At 42.2% G+C, this 18,556-nt stretch overlaps 1 protein-coding gene across 1 annotated transcript; it reads right to left on the bottom strand.

Annotated features, from left to right (window-relative positions):
- Positions 1 to 11,220: 11,220 nt before the first annotated feature.
- On the bottom strand, positions 11,221 to 12,834 carry LOC136495672 (uncharacterized). The gene is made up of 3 exons (XM_066491543.1): positions 12,702 to 12,834; positions 12,325 to 12,575; positions 11,221 to 12,066 (listed from the first exon to the last, which is right to left on the bottom strand). Exons 1-3 carry the CDS (start codon positions 12,832 to 12,834, stop codon positions 11,221 to 11,223), a joined length of 1,230 nt encoding a protein of 409 aa, XP_066347640.1.
- Between the last annotated feature and the right edge of the window lie 5,722 nt (positions 12,835 to 18,556).

The following is an 18,556-nucleotide window of genomic DNA, read 5'->3' as shown; positions in this document are numbered from 1 at the left end:
GTATCTTGCTACATGTATCTGTAATGGAAACTGATGATCCAATTATCTTTTCCAATATTAGTTTTTGTGGACCAGTCTTATAATATGTGTTTGCTCCCTGTTGGCCAAGAGTTTTGTGATGAGTTTGACCGAAGAATTTAGAAGAGAGATGGGTCTGAATTCTGATGGATGTTGGGCACCATCAATTTTTGGTATCAATGTGATGTAAGATTTGTTAATACTTCTGAGATAGACTGTTCCATGCTGAAACTCATTACAAAGTTTATAAAAGTCTTGTCTGATTATTGGCCAGTATTTTCTGAGAAATTCATTACTAAAACCATCTGGTCCTGGTGACTTGTCACTTGGCAGTCTTTTAATGATTCCATCAATTTCAGATTGAGTGAAGTCAGCTTCAAGATTATATAAGAAATCAACCCTGTTGATAAAATCTTCCAGTCTTGTTTGGCAATCCACTGATTCTGAGTTCCCAAACCTTTCTTTGAAAGCTTGCCACAATACTAATTCCTTGTCTTTGTGACTTGTGACCACTGTATTATCCTCAACTGTCAGATGGCTGATCTGATTTTTCCTATGCTTGATTGTAGCATTGGCATGGAAGAACTTGGTATTTGCATCCCCAAATTATGTCCATTTAATTGTTCCTCTCTGTCTTCAATAGGTTTTCTGATGTTTAAGCAACACTACCAATTTGTCAATTAGGATCACTCTGAAGTTCCATTCATGCAGACTTAAGTCTATGAATTCTTCTAATATTTCTAGAAGTTGAATACAGAGCTTTACATTAGTGATGTTTGTCTTCAAACTAGAGAGGCTTGCCTGCCACTCTCTGATTTTGCTTCTTAGATTTTTGAATTTTGCAGTGATGAGTTTGGCAGTGTCTTGTTGTGGATAATACCTAGTCCAGCAGTCTTGAACAATTTCATTAAAGCCCTCACAATCAATAAGGTAATTTTCAAATCTGAACATTTTCCCTTTTGGAATAGCAGCTGGCACAGAAACTAGGCATCGGCAGTGGTCTGAAGGTTCTCTTGTTAGGCCAGTTACTGTAGTTTTAGACTTTTAGGATAACTGGTAGTCCAAGAGTTGGAAGTGAACACCCAGTCTAACTTTTCCAACAGGGGAGGGGTTTGCATGTTGGACCATGTGTACTTTTTTTCTTGCAATGGAATTTCTGTTAACCCTTGGGCACTGATAGCATCGTTGAACATGAACATTTCTTCTATGTTACCCCTGGCTTATTTCTATTTTCTTGGGCTCTAATAAGGTTGAAGTCTCCCAGGATAAGCCATTTTACATCTTCAGGCATGTCAATATTTTTTAGCCAAAAGGTGAAGTCCCTTTTCCCCTCATTAGTACATGGGCCATAAACATTTGTAAGGATCCAGCAGTCATCATTATGCTTTGAGATAAATTCAATGGATAGAGCAAAACTTTACTGAAGATGGGGGAGACAGAGAAGTATTTTGATTTCCATGTGACCAGCAGTCCACCAGAGTTTCCATTAGAAGGGAGAAATTCAAACTCATCAAAGTCTCCTGGGCAAATACATTTTAAAAATTGTGAGTCAAAAGTTTCCTTCTTAGTTTCTTGAAGGCAAACTATATCACAAGTAGAATTCATGATTTTATCTCTGATTGTATCCCATTTTCTTTCAACGCGAACCCCTCTGATATTCCATGACAATACTTTCCAGGTTCTCTCAATTGTTGTATTCATTGAAAACTAGATAAGCAACAATACAGTTTTGTCTGGCAATTCTTGCAAACAGAAGACATGCCCTAGATACTCAAAGTTTTTAAAACATCCATAGTTTACCACCGAGTCGATCTGACACATTACATCCAAATGCATTGCTCCAAGCACTTAAAATTTCTAAACATGAAGTTTTAAACAACTTAATCATCAAGTATTTCATACAACCAAAAGACTGAACCCAGCCCATCAGACCTCCACCACTGGGTGTTACACAGCAAAACATCTCACTGCAGTCTACTACATAGTTGAGCTATAGTAGACAGTTTTTCAGACTTCAGTTTCATCATCAGCATTTATCTTGTCAGGTGCATGAACCTAATGTAGTGTAAATTTATTTAAGAAGAAGATTCGTCTATGGTCACTATGTCAATCTCGAATAATATGTTAGTTGTCTTTCAGATGCGCTCATATATATATATATATATATATATATATATATATATATATATATATATATATATATATATATATATATATAGAACTACTACTCTGTAGCTGGCTACAAAATAACTTATTCTGTAGCCACTTTGAGTTACGATAATTACTATATTAATTTATGAGATTATAGTAACTCCTTACTAAGTGGTTTACTATAACGTTATGGTAAATATCCCCGTGTATTATAGTAACCCAACTATAGTAAATATATATTGACATTATGGTAAATTAGTATATAAAATTATGGTAAATAGAGGTGGCTACAGAATAACTTATTCTGTAGCTGGCTACTGAATAGCCTCTCCCTATATATATATATATGTGTGTGTGTGTGTGTGTGTTTTTCTTTTGAGGACAACTCATATAGATATGCACTATGTAAAAAAAGCACATCACAGATGCACGTTCAGGCACATCATAGCGTGTCTGCCATAACACGTCTGTAATAAGGCTTATTACAGACGCATAAAAATCTCGTCTGTAATAAGCCCATACTACAGACGCGTGTTACCAATACGCGACTGTGACAAAAACGAACACGCGTCTGTGATAAGCCCTTAACAGAGACGGGTGAGTATCTACATGTGTCTACAGTAAGCTCTTACTAGAGATGCGTGTTGCCAACACGCGTCCGCGACAAGATTAAGTCGCATCAGTGTGAAGAACCATATCTCATACGCGTGTATGTTACACGCATCTATAGTAAGAATCCTACTACAGACGACATTTGTAAACGCGTCTGTGTAAAGAAACATAGTGCCGATGCATGTGCAATACACACGTGTGTAGTAAGAATCCTACTACAGACGACGTTTGTAAATGCATCTGTGCGAAGAAACATAGTGCCGACGCGTGTACAATACACATGTATCTAGTAAGGATACTACTACAGACGATGTTTATAAACGCATCTATAGTAAATTGCATGCTATAGACTCGTATTCTCTACACGCGTCTGTACTATTTTTCTTACCATAGACGGGTCTAGGCTACAGACGCGTCTGTAGTAAGAAAAATGCTACAGACGCGTCTGTAGCCTAGACCCGTATGTAGCCCCACAACACAGCCCAAATAGCATAGATATACACAGATCATAGATTATATACACAGATCATAGATATATATATCACAACTATTCATCTCAAAACTTAATTTGTTCACAGTACACACATATCACACATAGTTCGTAGATCAATTGTTCATCACCAGGTTATTCTCACATGTATATATCTCACAGCTCTAATTGTATCTCACAGGCTCCAAACACAGTTCACAGATCAAATGAACATATATACCAGGCACTTCATCTTGGATTTGTATGTGAACAATGAAACTTGCCTGTCTCGTCGAGGATCTGCGACATAATAAACGAGGCAAGCTTCTCTCTAATGTCCGCAAAGTTGATTGGAGTGGACCGCACTTCAAAATCCTAAGACAAAGAAAGGTAGTCATAAAATAAAGTTGCACATGTGTATAGCCATCATCCATAAAATAAAGTTGCACAACAAGAGATGACAATATATATATGACAACAACAATACCAAAAATTACAAGTAAATATATATAAGTCCACAGTCTACAAAAGGGTCATAGCTGCAGATCACAGCAGCAGCTTCATTTTGTTCCAGATCATAGCAGCAATTTCAAAAATTGACAGCAACAGTATATATGACAACAAGAGGGGATCAAGGCATTCCAAGTAGATAACAACAGCTGAGCAGTAATAAATACATATATATTTGCAGTTGTACCTGAGGATCAGTCAGATTGGCCTGTGCCATCACTAGCATCAAGTGGTGGCCCGCAAAGAACCCACATGTGTGGTCCTGACCTTACTGATGGCACTGCAAACATAGAAAACATATGGTTAATAATTGAATTGACAAAATGACTTCACAACTAGAAGTGAAGCGCTACTTACTGGAATTTTGAATGCATAGGTCAACTTCAATTTTCTCTGCCCTTTCTTCGGCTTGGGTTGGCAATTGCCAAAAGCCCTACACATACATGAGTTGTTATCAATTTTTTTGACTTCCACTAACATAATTAAGAAAGAAATACATGGGTCAATCGTAGGTTAGACAATACTCACTCATCTATCACATATTTGATAGGAGTCAAATATGACTTCTTGCCTCTATTGGAGTCGAGGTATATCACCTTCTGCCACATTCGAGCGATGATGACAGCAATCTAGTGCCCACCACAGTTATGTGCAAACATCACAAACTTTTTCTTGGCATATTTCCTTAGACAATATTCTAGATAATCCACACTATAGCCTCTATTAGTGTTCATTGTCTTTATTGACACTAGATCTGGATCAATAATGCCAACAAACATATCTTTGGCCCTAGCTTCTATAATCAGGCATCTAGGAATAAAGAAGCATAAAAAAGCAATTTAGCAAGCAAATATATGAAGAGCATCCCTAGCTAAAAATGGACAAGCCCAGAAAATAGATGAAATTGTACTTACAGTGACAACACACGAAGAAGTCCTACATCCAATCCATCAAGTTTGAAGAGGTCAAACAAGTCTTCTAATCCCACAGTGAAAAACTCAGTGTCTGCCAGACACCAAAAATGTTGTTTCTTGAACACAGCAACCATCCCGGTTGTCCTCTTCTCTTCACATTCTTTCATGTACCAAGCATGAAGAGCAACACATCCAGGTTCTGCCTAACCAAAGAGAACCCTAAAGACTCAAGGGCTCCTTGCTTCTCTAAAACTAGCTTAGATACACTTTCATCTGAATCTTTCAACTAACGAATCTCAGCACTTCCTTCTGACCTAACCAAACTACTCAATGCACGCAGAAAATTCCTTAGGCAGCCACCTGGAAACTAGTCCCAAGGATTACTGATGCTTTAGATGGCTAACTCCTTGTCTTCCTACTCCCACTTTGTGGCTTTCCCTTCATACCCTCTTGTCCCTAGGCAGTTGTCATGCTTGTTCCTCTGCTGCAGTTTCTTGTACTTCTCACTTGCTACCTTTGTTTCTTCGCTGTCCTTTAGTTTCACAAACGCTATCCAATCTTCTTTCAGAATGTATGTGTGCTTCACCGTGGTATCCAAACCTTTGTTGATGAAATTGCGTGTAAGGTTGCTTTTGTGGGTTTTCTAACTCTTGGCTACCATCTACATTATCTTCTTGCATGTTGTAGCCTTCAATTCTTCTAGAAACTCTAACCAAGGCTGGACACACTCATCAAATATAGTGATCTTGTCTTGTTCACTTAGTGAATTGAATGAAGGCATGACCTAGGAGATCCTTTGTCTAGCAATTAGACCAACCAGCCTCCTCATTCTTATCTAGGCCCTCTTCTCTGTGGGAAACCTAGTCGAAGTGAGCCCCGTGATGGTTAGCTTGTCATCTGGCCATCAGGTGACTATCCTCTTTCTTGTTTAGGGTTTACGAGGAGGTTCAAATTGCTATGCCTCTGCATTAGCATCTCTCTCTTCATCCTTTGTTGTACCATCTCCCTCTTGGTCCCTTGCATCCTCATTTCTCTCATCCTCCTCTTCATTAGCATCTCTGCTGTGTCCCTCCTCTCCATTATTAGTTGGTTCTTCGTCTTCTCCTGCTGATGATGCCATAGATGCGTGATCAGACGCCTATCAAACAAAGGTGAGCAATGTTGTTAGTGAACATGATAGAGCACTGACATCTAATAGTAACTAGTGTTAGTATATCACAAAGCTGCATCTTACCATTCTGATAGGGACTGTAACAGCAGTCAATAGCTAGCAGTGTCGACACCTTTCATAGCACCGCAGAGCCATGTTTGACACATATGTAGTTAAAACAACAACAAAAATGTCATGAGATGATGTACAATTCAGAATAGAAAATTCACAGTAGACTAAAATACATCTACAAGTTTAGGCTATAGAACAATCTCAATCCACTCAACTAGATCATCAACAACCAGATCAATAGTTTAGGAAGCAACAGAAAATACAACATTTTGTAATACTAACTGAAATTCTCAGCTAAGTATGACCCACAAGAGTTTATACTGATCAACAAGAATAAGTAGAATATGAGCAAGTGTTCAGTAATATAGCAAAGCTAATAGTCTAGATCAATATTTATAACCCATTGTACTACATCTACATGGTAAGACTAAAATTAATGTACAAGTTCAGGCTCTAGAAACCAATGCTACCAGTCTAGTACTTCATTCATGTCATAGGCACAAGAACATCTCAATCCACTCAACCAGAACAAAACTACCATGTTCCATCATACAAGCATAACCAGACATTCTAATTTTCAAAAATCCATCTACTGCTCCTTATCTATTACTATACCTGACAACTATCCATAAAAAATCCCTCAACCAGAAACAAACAGAGACTCGATAATAGCCTTTCCTACTACAAATCCTTGGCTATTGCAAAATCACTAAGCTGCTACAACTAACTGAAGAAAATCCAATTTTAGAACTCATCTGGTGGGGTCAAAGGAGGAGGCTAGAACTGTCGGAGGGGATGAAGGGGTCGTTGTAAGCGGAAGATGCCGTCGACCTACGGCCTCTGCTCTGCTCACAGTGCCTTTGGAATGACCACCGCCATGCCCAGCCGCTTTGGAGATGGTGCATCGTGCCTTGCTGGACGGAGTTGGAGACAATGGCGGAGGACAGCCTCAGTAACGGTGGCTGTCGGACCTCAGCAAACGGCGTCGAAGACAAAGGCAGGCGGACACTGGCGCACGGATGTAGACGACGGGCGGATGTGGCAGTGGTGGAACCCTAGAATGCGGGGAGCGGATGGGGGCGAAGACGGCGGAGGCACGCGGATGCGGCGGCGACGGCGGGGAGCGGACAACGGAACCCTAGAATGCAGGAAGTTGGATGTGAATGGACTTAGGGAATGCAGGAAGGCTGAGAAATTTGAAAAAAGGGCAGGCAAAAGGAAATTTCTTACTACAGACGCGTGTGGCCAAGGCGCGTCTATAAGAATAAAAAAAGCTGGTCAAAAAATTGTGTCCCACCCAGGGATCGAACCTAAGACCTGGAGGCCTTGAAGCAAGTGTCTTTCCATTGCGCTATGTAAGGAGTTCAAACATAAAGTGGTTTAAATAATTTAAATTGGGTACGCGATAATTTCCATTGGTTCAAAGATTGATAAACAAGTGTGATTTTTCTTTTTAATCTCTAGTTAAAACTTGTAACTAGTCTTTATTCCTCATACTGACTTCAAATTTGATGATTTTCCCCAAATTTTTGTAAAATCATGATCTACCCATTTATTGTGTTGTTACAACTATTATTTTTGTCATTTTTTCATGTGACTATTTTTTTATCAATTCAAAATTTGAATTTCAAGAAATGACAACTTCAAACAATAAAGTTGTAGAACTGATCAAGATCTACAATTTTTATTTTGGTCATTTATTCATCTGAGAAAGTTGTAGTAACATTGTTCACAAAATCTACTTATCCCTCTTATTGTTTATGAAACCATATGAGAGATATGTAAAATTTTTGAACAATGTTACTATCACTTTCTCAAATGAAGAAATGACCAAAATAAAAGTTCGTTCATGACTTTTTCATATGAATTCATTCGGTGTTTTAAAATGTTGTTTGAATTTGCTTTTTTTTATATTCAAAATTTAAATGGTTCAAACAGAGTCACATGAAAAGTTTTCCAAAGTAAAAGTTGTAGATCTTGTTGAGATCTACAACTTTTATGTTTATGACTTTTTAATCAGACATCATTTGGTGTTTGAAAATCCTATTTGAACTTCCCATTTCTTGAAATTCAAATTTTGAATTATACAAACAAAGTCACATGATAAGTTTTCCCAAATAAAAGTTGTAGATCTTGATGAGTTATATAACTTTTATGTTTATAACATTTCCATTTTAGATAATTTATTGCACTAAAATTGTATTCAAAGATTTGAAATTGAAATTACCAATTTAACTACTACAAACGCGTGTTGGGAACACGTGTGGGCAGTAATTAATTACTATAGACGTTTGTAGTAAAGGCGCGTCTATACTACTACGTCTTTAGATTCAGATCCAAACTGGTGCGTCCCTTCCATATTAATAAAATAACTACTGCCACCCCATCCCTTCACATTCACATCACCTCGCTCACTTCACCACCCTCACACTCCACGCGCTACGCCTCCGTTCGCCTCCCTCCATCCCTCTCGCCTCCTCTCCGCCGCCACAGCCGCCGTCGTCCTTGGAGATGATGAAGCCCACAAGGCACCACAAACGAAGGGACCCAAGGACTAGGCGTTTCGCCCATTCCTCCATGGCCGCGCTCTCATCGTCAGTGGCTGTCCTGGTGGTGGACGTGAAGGTGGAGCTAGAGGGCGTCCCGGTGCGCCCGCCGTGGTTCAAGAAGGAGAAGGTTGTGCCTGCCTCATCGGTGGCAGTGAAGAAGAAGGGCACACACTCTTCCTTGGTGGTGGGGCCCTCTTCTTCCTCGCCGGCGTTGTGGCCGGCGACGACGAAGCTAGAGGAGGCGAGGAGGAGGAGGGTGGAGAAGGAGCCGGCATCGGTCATGCTAGAGGTGGACATGTCATCGGATAGCGAACCGGTGGTGGGAAAGTGCAGGCACTGCTTTGACACCAATGGGAAGACATGCTTTCGTTGGATGTGCACTGGTTTCAAGTGCGGCTCCAAGCCTAGCAATGTAAGCTCCAAATACGGCCTACTTAGTTAGGGTTTCATGATCAGTGCTTGACATGATATGCTATGCTTGTCACTGTCTAGGCAGCTATGCTTGTGCACTCTGTTGTGTTTGCTCTACTGCTTATATATATTCTGCTATATAAATTACAGTTTCAGTAATTGTGATCTAGCTTATTTAGGGTTTCAGTGCTATTTAAATTCTCTGCTATTGATGTGTGATGAGAAGACAAGCACTTATGCGAACTACCTGATGTTGTGATGAGAAAGTTAGTATTTAGAGTTATCTGAAAGTTAGTATTTGGCATGATATGTTTCCTGCATTTTTTGTGATGAGAAGACTACCTGATGCTGTGATGAGAAGGCTACCTGATGTTGTGATGAGAAGACTAGCTTGTTTAGAGTTATCTAAAAGTTAGTATTTGGCATTATATGTTTCCTACATTTTCTATTTCAACATTGCAGTTTCAGTTAACCCAATGTTTCAGTTAAATGTTAGTTTAGGCTTCAGTTATCTTATTCTGAATGTTAGTTAGTTGTAATTTAGTGTAAGTTAGTGTTTGGCATATGTTCAGACTTCAGTTACCTTAGTTCAGAAAATAGCATTGTCAAGAATTTACTGGCTTCAGTTTCAATTTCAGCATTGTCAAGAATTTAACTGAACTGTTTCTGTGCATATATGTAGGCTCCTCATTTTAGGCTCCCTTCAGATACAATGCATGAGGCTCTGCTGGTAGTGGTTATGAAACCACTATAGGAAAAGCTCTTGGCTATTCATTGGACACTTGATGACATCAAGGAGTTGCTGAACAATCAAGCAGTGAAAATACAAGAGTTGAAGAAGATGCATGCTGAGAAGGAGGAGAAGGGACCTACTAAGGTGATGGTGAACACCATGGGTGCCCAGCTGGTGGCCGTGACTTAGAAGTTGGATGGCCTAACCAAGGAGGTGGACGACGTCCTGGATAAGAAGCTGAAGTGATCATGCCACTAAAACAATGATGACCTTAAGTTACCTTAATTAATATATGTACTGTGTGGTGATATGCTATATGGGCACTGGCTCATTTATGTGTGGTGATATGCTGTATGGACACCTTAAGTTTATGTGTGGTGATGTGCTGGATGCTCATGTATGGACACCTACATGTTAATTAGCTATATATGTGTGTCTTGCTCATAAGTGTGTGTTGCTCTTGTGATATGAATGGATGATTATGTATGTTGCTCATATGTGTGCTGATATGACACATCAAATTCTGGCAACATATATACCCTATGCATGTCAAGAGACAAATGAAATGAAGTAGTCTTGATAAGCAAATTTCAGCATACATCCACAAGGTACCATACACATTACAAGGAGTTGTGGGCTTAACATCCTAGACTAGATGACATGAAGTTATCTAGTACAATTTACATCTCTCATTCTATAATTTACATCCATGATGACATAAACTTCTCTCATTAACCAAAATCCCTTCCTAAAAGTTCCTAAAAGTAACATCACATTGTAAGTTAGAGTGATGACAAATACATATTGTTAACTAAAAATGAGATTGCACATTGTCGAAAACCTCACATGAGCATCTTTTTTGTGTACTTGCCATTTTGGCGTCTTTTTGCCACGGGGGCATCCTCTTTACGGACATCTCTTAGGTATGGAGTTAGCTCGCTCGCCAAAATCATAGGGAGGATGGAAGTATCCAAAGGAGGCACTTCATTGGATTGATTGAACTCTTCCTCGTCCACTAGATTTTCAAGTCCGAGAACCCACTTCTTTCCAGGGAGAACCACTTGTTGTTTCTTATTTCTAGTGTCGCGCACATAGAAGACTTGGGAAACCTGACTTACGACTACAAATGGCTCGTCCCTATACCCAACTTGGTTGAGGTCTACCGTAGTGAAGCCATACATGTCTTTCATGACACCCTGACTTCCCTAAACCCATCGACACCGAAAAACAGGCACCTTGAAGTCTGCATACATGAGTTCTGATATCTCTTCAATCTGACCATAGTGCGCTATCTTCTACATCTTGTAGTCAAATGCATCTACACAAACAACACTATTTTGGTACATGCTCTTCTTGTCTTGATCAGTGGTGTAAAAGGTATATCCATTTATGTCATAGCCTTGATAGGTTGTGAGTGTGAAGAAAGGCCCCTTTGCCAGCATTTGAAGCCTTTCGTCTATGCAAGAGGTTGAACTGGCAAGTCGATCTCTGAACCAGATGTTGAACCCACTCATATGTGCCATCGCTAACCAAGCTTTGCCCCAGTGTGGGTTTTGTTGCCTCAACATCTCCATATGCTCTTCGATGTAAGGTTCCACCTCTGCTGTGTGCTGCAAGACTAGAAAGTGAGCTCATTCGTAGGCATCTCTCTCTGGAGTAATATGCTTCTCCCCAACACACCCTCTGCCCGCTAGCCTTCCCTCATGGCATGACATGGAGATGCCAATTGGATTGGTGGGGTAAATGTAACCAAGGCACCAGTCGACCACCTCCTCAGTAGAATAGCACTGCGCCATGCTTCCCTCAGGATGGACCCAACTCTTGGCATAACTATTCAGAGTGCTCATAAATCTCTCATATGGATACATGTGGTGGAGGAACATCGGTCCAAGATACCTGATCTCCTTAACCAAATGTACAATGAGATGGACGGATATGTCAAAGAAAGTCGGTGAGAAGTAAGCCTCAAGGAGACACATCACCTCAATCATATTCTTTTCAAGATCTTCTAGTGATTGTTCATCAATGACCTTATGAGAGATTGCATTAAAAAAGGAGAAGATGCTCATGATTGCCATTTGGGTTTTTTCTGGCAATATGTTCCGGATACCAACTACAAGCATCGTTGTGAGCATGACATCGCAATCATGAGCCTTCATGGGAAGCATCTTATTTTCTCTTGTAGGCATAAGCTTTCGGATGTTGGTTGCGTATCTAGAGGGAAGTTTGACACTATGAAAGAAGTCCCACAATTCCTGCTTCTCTTCTTGAGTCAGGTTTATGGTAGATAGAGGTGGCTGGGCACTGGTACCGTCAGGACGGAGCTCGGGCCTTATGTCTAATTCCTCTAGGTCAGCTCTTGTTTTTGCATGGTCCTTGGTTTTCCATTTGTCATTCATGAGTGTCCCAAGCAAACTCCCATAGACATTCTTTTTCGCGTGCATGAGATCAATGTTGTGGCGGATCGCTATGTCTTTCTAGTAAGGCAATTCCCAGAGGATTGACATTTTCTTCCACCTCTTCTTGTCGGCACTCTTTGCTTTTGCACTATGCTTTCGCTTTCCAAGGACAGTGCTCTCTGGGTCAACTTTAGGCATGGTATCCTCTACCACCTAGTCATATACCTATTGCTCGCTAAAATGCCTTGGTGTAGATCCTGACTCCCTAGTGCCATCAAACTGATGTTTCGTCTCCCGGTATGGATGAGACTTAGGAAGAAAACGTTAGTGCCTTACATAGACCCTCTTCTTTGAGTGATTCAGCCAAATAGTCTCTATGTCATCTAAGCAATGAAAGCAATCTTTTTCTCCTTTGCTCTGCCCAGACATGCTACGATGTCCTAGAATATCAGTGATAGTGGTGAAGAGCATGACACGTAGGTTGAAATGTTCTTTCTTGAACCCATCGTACACCCTGATACCCTCTACTTTCCAGAGTTCCTTGAAATCATCAATAAGCGGCCTCAGATACACGTTGATGTGAACACCTAGTTGACACAGACCAGATATCAGAACTGACATCATCATGTACCTCCTCTTGTTACACAACCATGGGGGAAGGTTATAGATAGTTAACAGCATGAGCTAGACACTATGTGAGCTACTCATATTACCAAATGGGTTCATGCCATCTGTGCTAAGTGTAAACCGAAGATTCCTTGGCTCATCAGCAAAAGTTTGATTCTTGAAATCAATGACCCACCACTGAATACCATCTGCTAGGTGTCGTATGTAATCATCAACCATCCGCCCATCCGAGTGCCAGCTCAACAGTCATGCATCCTTGGAGGTTGCAAACAAACATTTCAGGCGAGGAATTATAGGGAAGTACCAAGCAACCTTCCTAGGGACACTATGGCGTGTCTCCTTGCCGTCGTCATCCTCGTCAGTTCTTTGCTTGTAACGAGAGGTCCCAGACTTGGGGCATTCAGTGAGGGCTGCATTATCACCACGGAACATGATGCAGTCATTCTTGCAAGCATGAATTTTCTCGAACTTCAATCCCATCGGACAAACAACCTTGTTGGCCTCATATGTAGTCCTGGGTATTTGATTCCCCTCGGGAAACATATCTCCAAGCACTTCTAGCAATTCTCTGAAGCCCTTATCAGTCCATTGATGTGCCGCCTTCAGATGGAGAAGCTTTAGTGAAGCAGACAACTTCGTATACCTGTCATTACAACTCGGATAGAGTGGTGTCTTCATATCTTCCAATAGCTACTTCAGCTTCTTGAACTCTGAACCAGTGTACTCATCAAAGCCAAAGGCATCATGCACCATCACCTCTAGATTCTCAACCATAGGGATAGTGCTGACATTCGATCCTCAGTAGCAGTGATGAAAACTGAGATGTTTTAGTTGTAATTCATGTTATATTGCTGTTTGTGATAGTGTTTGTGATGTTCCACACTACTCTATTGAGCCGTCTCTACAAATAGACACTGAATTCTAAAAATTAACTACCAAAATTTGAATTTTTCAAACGACATCGGATGGAGAAAGAACCAAAATAAAACTTGTAGATCTCGAAAAGCCATGTAACTTTGTAGTTGACAACTTTTTCATTTGAAATTATCTTGTCATGGAAAACTAAGTTTAAATTTCCAAAAATTTAAAATTTGAATTTTTTAAATGACCTCGGATAGAGAAACTACCAAAATAAAACTTGTAGATCTCGAAAAGTTATGAAATTTTGTAGTTGATAACTTTTTGATTTAAAATCATCTTGTCAACCAAACTAAGCATTCATCCACAAAAAGATTTCATGTTACAAACGGGTGTTGTAAAAATGCGTCTATAGTAGTAAAATAAAAGGCAAAAAATTTGTACCCCTGCAGGGATCGATCCCGAGACCTTCAGGCCCACAACCCCATGAGTTAACCATTGTGCTACCTTCCTAAGTTCAAACGGGGAGCAATGTTTATTTGTTTAAAAGGTTTCCAATACATTAAACATAGGGTGGCGATGGGGCCGTCCTTCAGGGTCCTACTTTAGACCCGTGTTATTAACAATCGTCTGTAGTAAGCCAATTGAGGAACCGACCACAACCATCCACATCCGAAGGGCATCCCTTCACCACTCCAATAGAGAGAGGAGTGGCAGTTAAAAGCATTGGAACTGCCACTCCTTCATTCGCATTCACTCCGGCCTCTTGTCTCTCCACTCCTCTCTCGCCTTCCCCGTCATGCGCGCAGCCGCCTCCACTCTTCTCGCCTCCCCGGCCCACCACCGCAGCCATACCCGTAGCCACCGACGTCGAAGATGACGATGCCAGAGAGGTGACACAACCTGAGGGATAAGAAGACAGGGAGGTTCGCCCACCATTTCTCATCCTCGGCAGCGGTGAAGGAGGAGGTGAGCCCCTTGCTGGGGTTCGAGAAGACACCGGCCTTCAAGAAGAAGGCGTCCTGGCCGCCCCACCGGGGTTGAAGAAGAAGGCCGCCGTCATCACTAGGAAGGAGAAGCATCTAGCAGCGTTGATGAAGGAGATGCAGCTGGCGGCGGCGAGGAAGGAGAAGAAGGCCTTGCCCGCCTCATCCTCTCCTATGAAGAAGAAGGCTAGGCAAGACATGCCCTCTTCCTCAGCCGCGGTGCCCTCATCCTCAGCGGCGGCGTTGAGGGCAACGGTCAAGAAGTTGGCGGTGGTGCTCGTGGTGGACTTGGATAGCAAGAAGGAAGGAGAATTCATTGAGGCAAGGAGGAAGGAGAGGAAGGCCACGCAAGCGACAACGGTGACGACGCCTTCTTCCTCAGCCGTGGCGCCGAGGGCAGCGGCCACCAAGATGTACGACCACTGCTTCAAGGGAGGAGCCAGGACGTGCCGTTTATGGCTCTTCGGCGGCGGCAACTGTGGCGAAGTCGGCGGTTCAAGCTCCACCCATGGCTAGGTAATCACACTCTTTAGATTACAACTGCTTATATATAGGTTTTCTTTCTTAATTTTATAACAGTTTTATTGGTAGCCTCTGAATTGGATGCGTTTGTTGCTAAAATAATTTGGCTCATGCCATTCTTTCATCCCGGACCCAGGTGGAGCAGAGAAAACAACTTAGTGTAGAATAAATGCAGATGCAACTCAAGTTTTTATACAAGCAATTTAAACTATCATATATTGTATTTTACAGTAGCATTGTGATTTGAGTAGATTGCTTTATCTAGATGTTTATCATAGATAAATGATTTTAATCTTGTGAATAATTTTGATGGTGCCACTTCAATATTTCAGCATTGTGATTTGAGTAGATTAGGTTTCATCTCTTTGGGGGCAGCTCTAAGTCTTTATGTGCATTGTTAGCAGTAGCTAGATGTTTTATTTTTCTAATTTGCTATGATTCTGGTGTTCACATGGTCATGGACTTTCTAGCCTATAATTGATTATATGATTTTAATTTGCATGTTGGATAATGAAACTTATATGAATGCAAATGAAACTTATATGTAGGTTTTTTGTCACAGTATCTAGATTTATGCTGGATTTTCGTATATGTTCCTATAACTATTTCTGTGTATATAGGTTCGATCTTATCAGCTCCCTCTAAGTACCATGCATGAGGCCCTGCAGGCAGTGGTTCTGAAACCCATCATGAAGAGCATAGGCAGTCTTCAGCGAAGTGTTGACGAACTCAAGAAAGAGAAGGCCGAGAACGAAGGGAAGGAGAAGTGTCTCAAGAAGAACCTGGACGACCTTGGTGACCACTTGACGTCCGTGGTTCAGAATGTGCATGACCTCCAGAGCAAGGTGCAGAGCGCCATGCCTCTGCCGCCGGCGAACAACTAATGATGATGTGATGCTGTGTTAACTTTTGCTGATAAAACTATGTGAATGTAAACTCTGTGGTGACGTACTTTTGGTGATGATGTAATTACTGTGATGAAGTAGTAAAACTCTGTGATGCAAACTCTGTCATATACTTTGGCTGGAAATGCATCTATCTATATATTATTACATATATATTGTTGCTGGTTTGTAAATGGCTGGAGTTAAAATGGAAGAATATAAGCAAATTCATCAATGCTTTAGTAATAAAAATCATATTTTTTTTAGTAGACTTAGTTCACATTGAAAGTTTTACATAAGCAACTTCATCATAGTTTCACACAAGCTCACTACTATTCATAGAGAAGTACATGCCAGAGAACAGGAGGCTGAAGACGAGAGCAGGGAGGACCAGGGAGGAGAGCTGAGCATGCCGGTGATCTCCTATAGCTTGAGATGGCGAAGCACGGTCGGAGCACACCTGGTCGAGTACACTGCAGAGAGGAACGAGTTAGAGTCAGATTCGAGCTTGACCACAGCCATGGTGGTGTGACGGACAAAGAACGGTGGCGCGGCGGTGCTCCGATAGATACAACACAGTATAGGTTAGTCTAAGGGCTCAGGCAGCATCAGCAGCTCACCACGATGTCGATGTGCTGCTTGGTTGAACCGGGGACAAGGCAGAGCTAGATGGTCAACGGTGATATCACGTGCGGCGGCGCGAACTGGTGGCAAGATCGTCGTTCCACCACTACCTGCGTGGTAGAGGTAAAAGAATGGAGCCGATGGGCACCATGGAGATGCAACAGAGCTAAAATAATAAATGGGATCACTAGAGGAGCGCCAGAACGAGTTGGCCACAACGAGCTGCCCATGGCAGCCATGGTGGCATGACCGCAGCAGCAACCGACGCCGAAGGCAATTGCGGCGGCGAGAGGTGGCTACAATGGTTCGAGGAGGACCGTAAGAACTAGGCGGAGCTAGGAGCACGGTAAATTGGGAGAAGATGGAACAACGGCGACGAATTTCACCGTCGAGCGACGCGGCGGTGCTCCGGTAGAGAAGAGGGAAAGAGAGGAGCGCCGGTGGCCCGAGCTTAAGACTTGCTCACCTACGCGGCGCGGCCCTAAGGCCGCCCACCGCTGCCCTCTACAGCAGTGAGCCCCTTCGGCCTGCCGCCCACCACAGCATCGCGCCCCGTCGGCTGCCGCGCGCCCATCCTTCCGCCGCCTGCCGCCTGCCTACGCGTGTGGAGCGCAAGTTCGCCTGCCGCCCGCCTATGGTCGCGCTGCGCAACTCTGGCCGCCACCCGCCAACTCCGCCCGTGCTCCTCAAAGCCACGCAAGAGCCACTGCCCGTTGTGTTTCATACGCGCCAAGTACGTCCCTCTGCCTGTTAGCACGTGCCAACGGCTAAGTACGGAGGCTAAATACTACAAACATGCGTATGGAACACACGCTGCCACAAAGTACAGACGCGTATAGAGCATGACACGTGCGCTATAAGTAGGATTACTCAAGATGCGTGTTCTCGTCTGCAACAACATATGCGTCTGCAATAAGAGATCTTACTACAGACGCATATCACGTATGTGCGTCCATAGAGTTTGATCCCGTTATCCGAGACTCAGAAATCACAACACGCGTCTGTAATAACTGTTGCAAACAAGTTTTATGTGCACGGGTCTATAGATTTAGCTCAGACATGTTTTACCAACACACGTCTGCAGTAAGCGCTTATTACAGACGCGCGTTGACCTCGCCGAAGCGGCGAACCCCGCCGGCAACTTACTACAACAGACGCGCATCAGGAAGGCGCGTCTGTAGTTGTACTATAGCAGACGCGCTTTACTGGTCGCGTCTGTGGTGAGGTGGTGGATATGTAGTGTTTTTACGTAGTGATGTGTGCGTGCATGTTTGTAAGCATTTGCATTTCTACAATATTTGAGAAAAGAAAGAAAACCGTGTTATTAGTAAAACAAATATTAATTACGAGCGAGTATGTACGAACGGACAACATCGTGTCTGTTAACTGGAGAAAAACTTGGCTGCCCGGGGGGATAGCTCGTGCCGGTACATCGACCTCTGGATCTACCCAATATGCATGGGACCCTGCTTATTTTTGCCCTTTTGCTGTATGCTTTAGTGTGGTCGGCCTGTTGGTTTTGGTGTTTCCTCCTTTAATTTACATGGGACCCTGCTAACGCCCTGTTTGATTTGACTTGTTTGGCTTATAAGTCATGACTAAAAGTACTATTGACTGATTTGGTGTGAGAGAAAAATACTGTTCGTTGACTGATAAGTCATGTCTTATAAGCCGAATACGACCCAGCGACGCCAGTTGTACCAGAAACACGTACACGTACGGCCGATCCAATCGTGGTTGCTTGTGGAGTTAGCGTACGTACGTGCCATTGTTCTCCGCCTTCTTAATTCGCTCCACATGCCCATGCCCTCTGCCCTCTGCCTGGCCTTTTCCATATGTTTACGTGTATGTGCAGCTGGTATATATGCGTGAGTGGTCCTTTTAATTACAATGATTAGACGTGCTTATCGATAGGACCATACATGCAGTGAGGTTTTGTAATTACACGCTTAGCTTAGATTATACTCCCTCCATCCCAAATTATAAGTTTGGAGAGTCAAAGCATCTTAAGTTTGACCGAAACCAAAATCGTCCGCCTCCGTTAAGTTTATTGTAATGGTGGTAATA

The sequence above is a fragment of the Miscanthus floridulus genome, chromosome 12 (assembly GCF_019320115.1).
Source record: "Miscanthus floridulus cultivar M001 chromosome 12, ASM1932011v1, whole genome shotgun sequence".
Taxonomy (NCBI): Eukaryota; Viridiplantae; Streptophyta; class Magnoliopsida; order Poales; family Poaceae; genus Miscanthus; species Miscanthus floridulus.
This window is presented reverse-complemented; position numbering and strand designations above follow the sequence as displayed.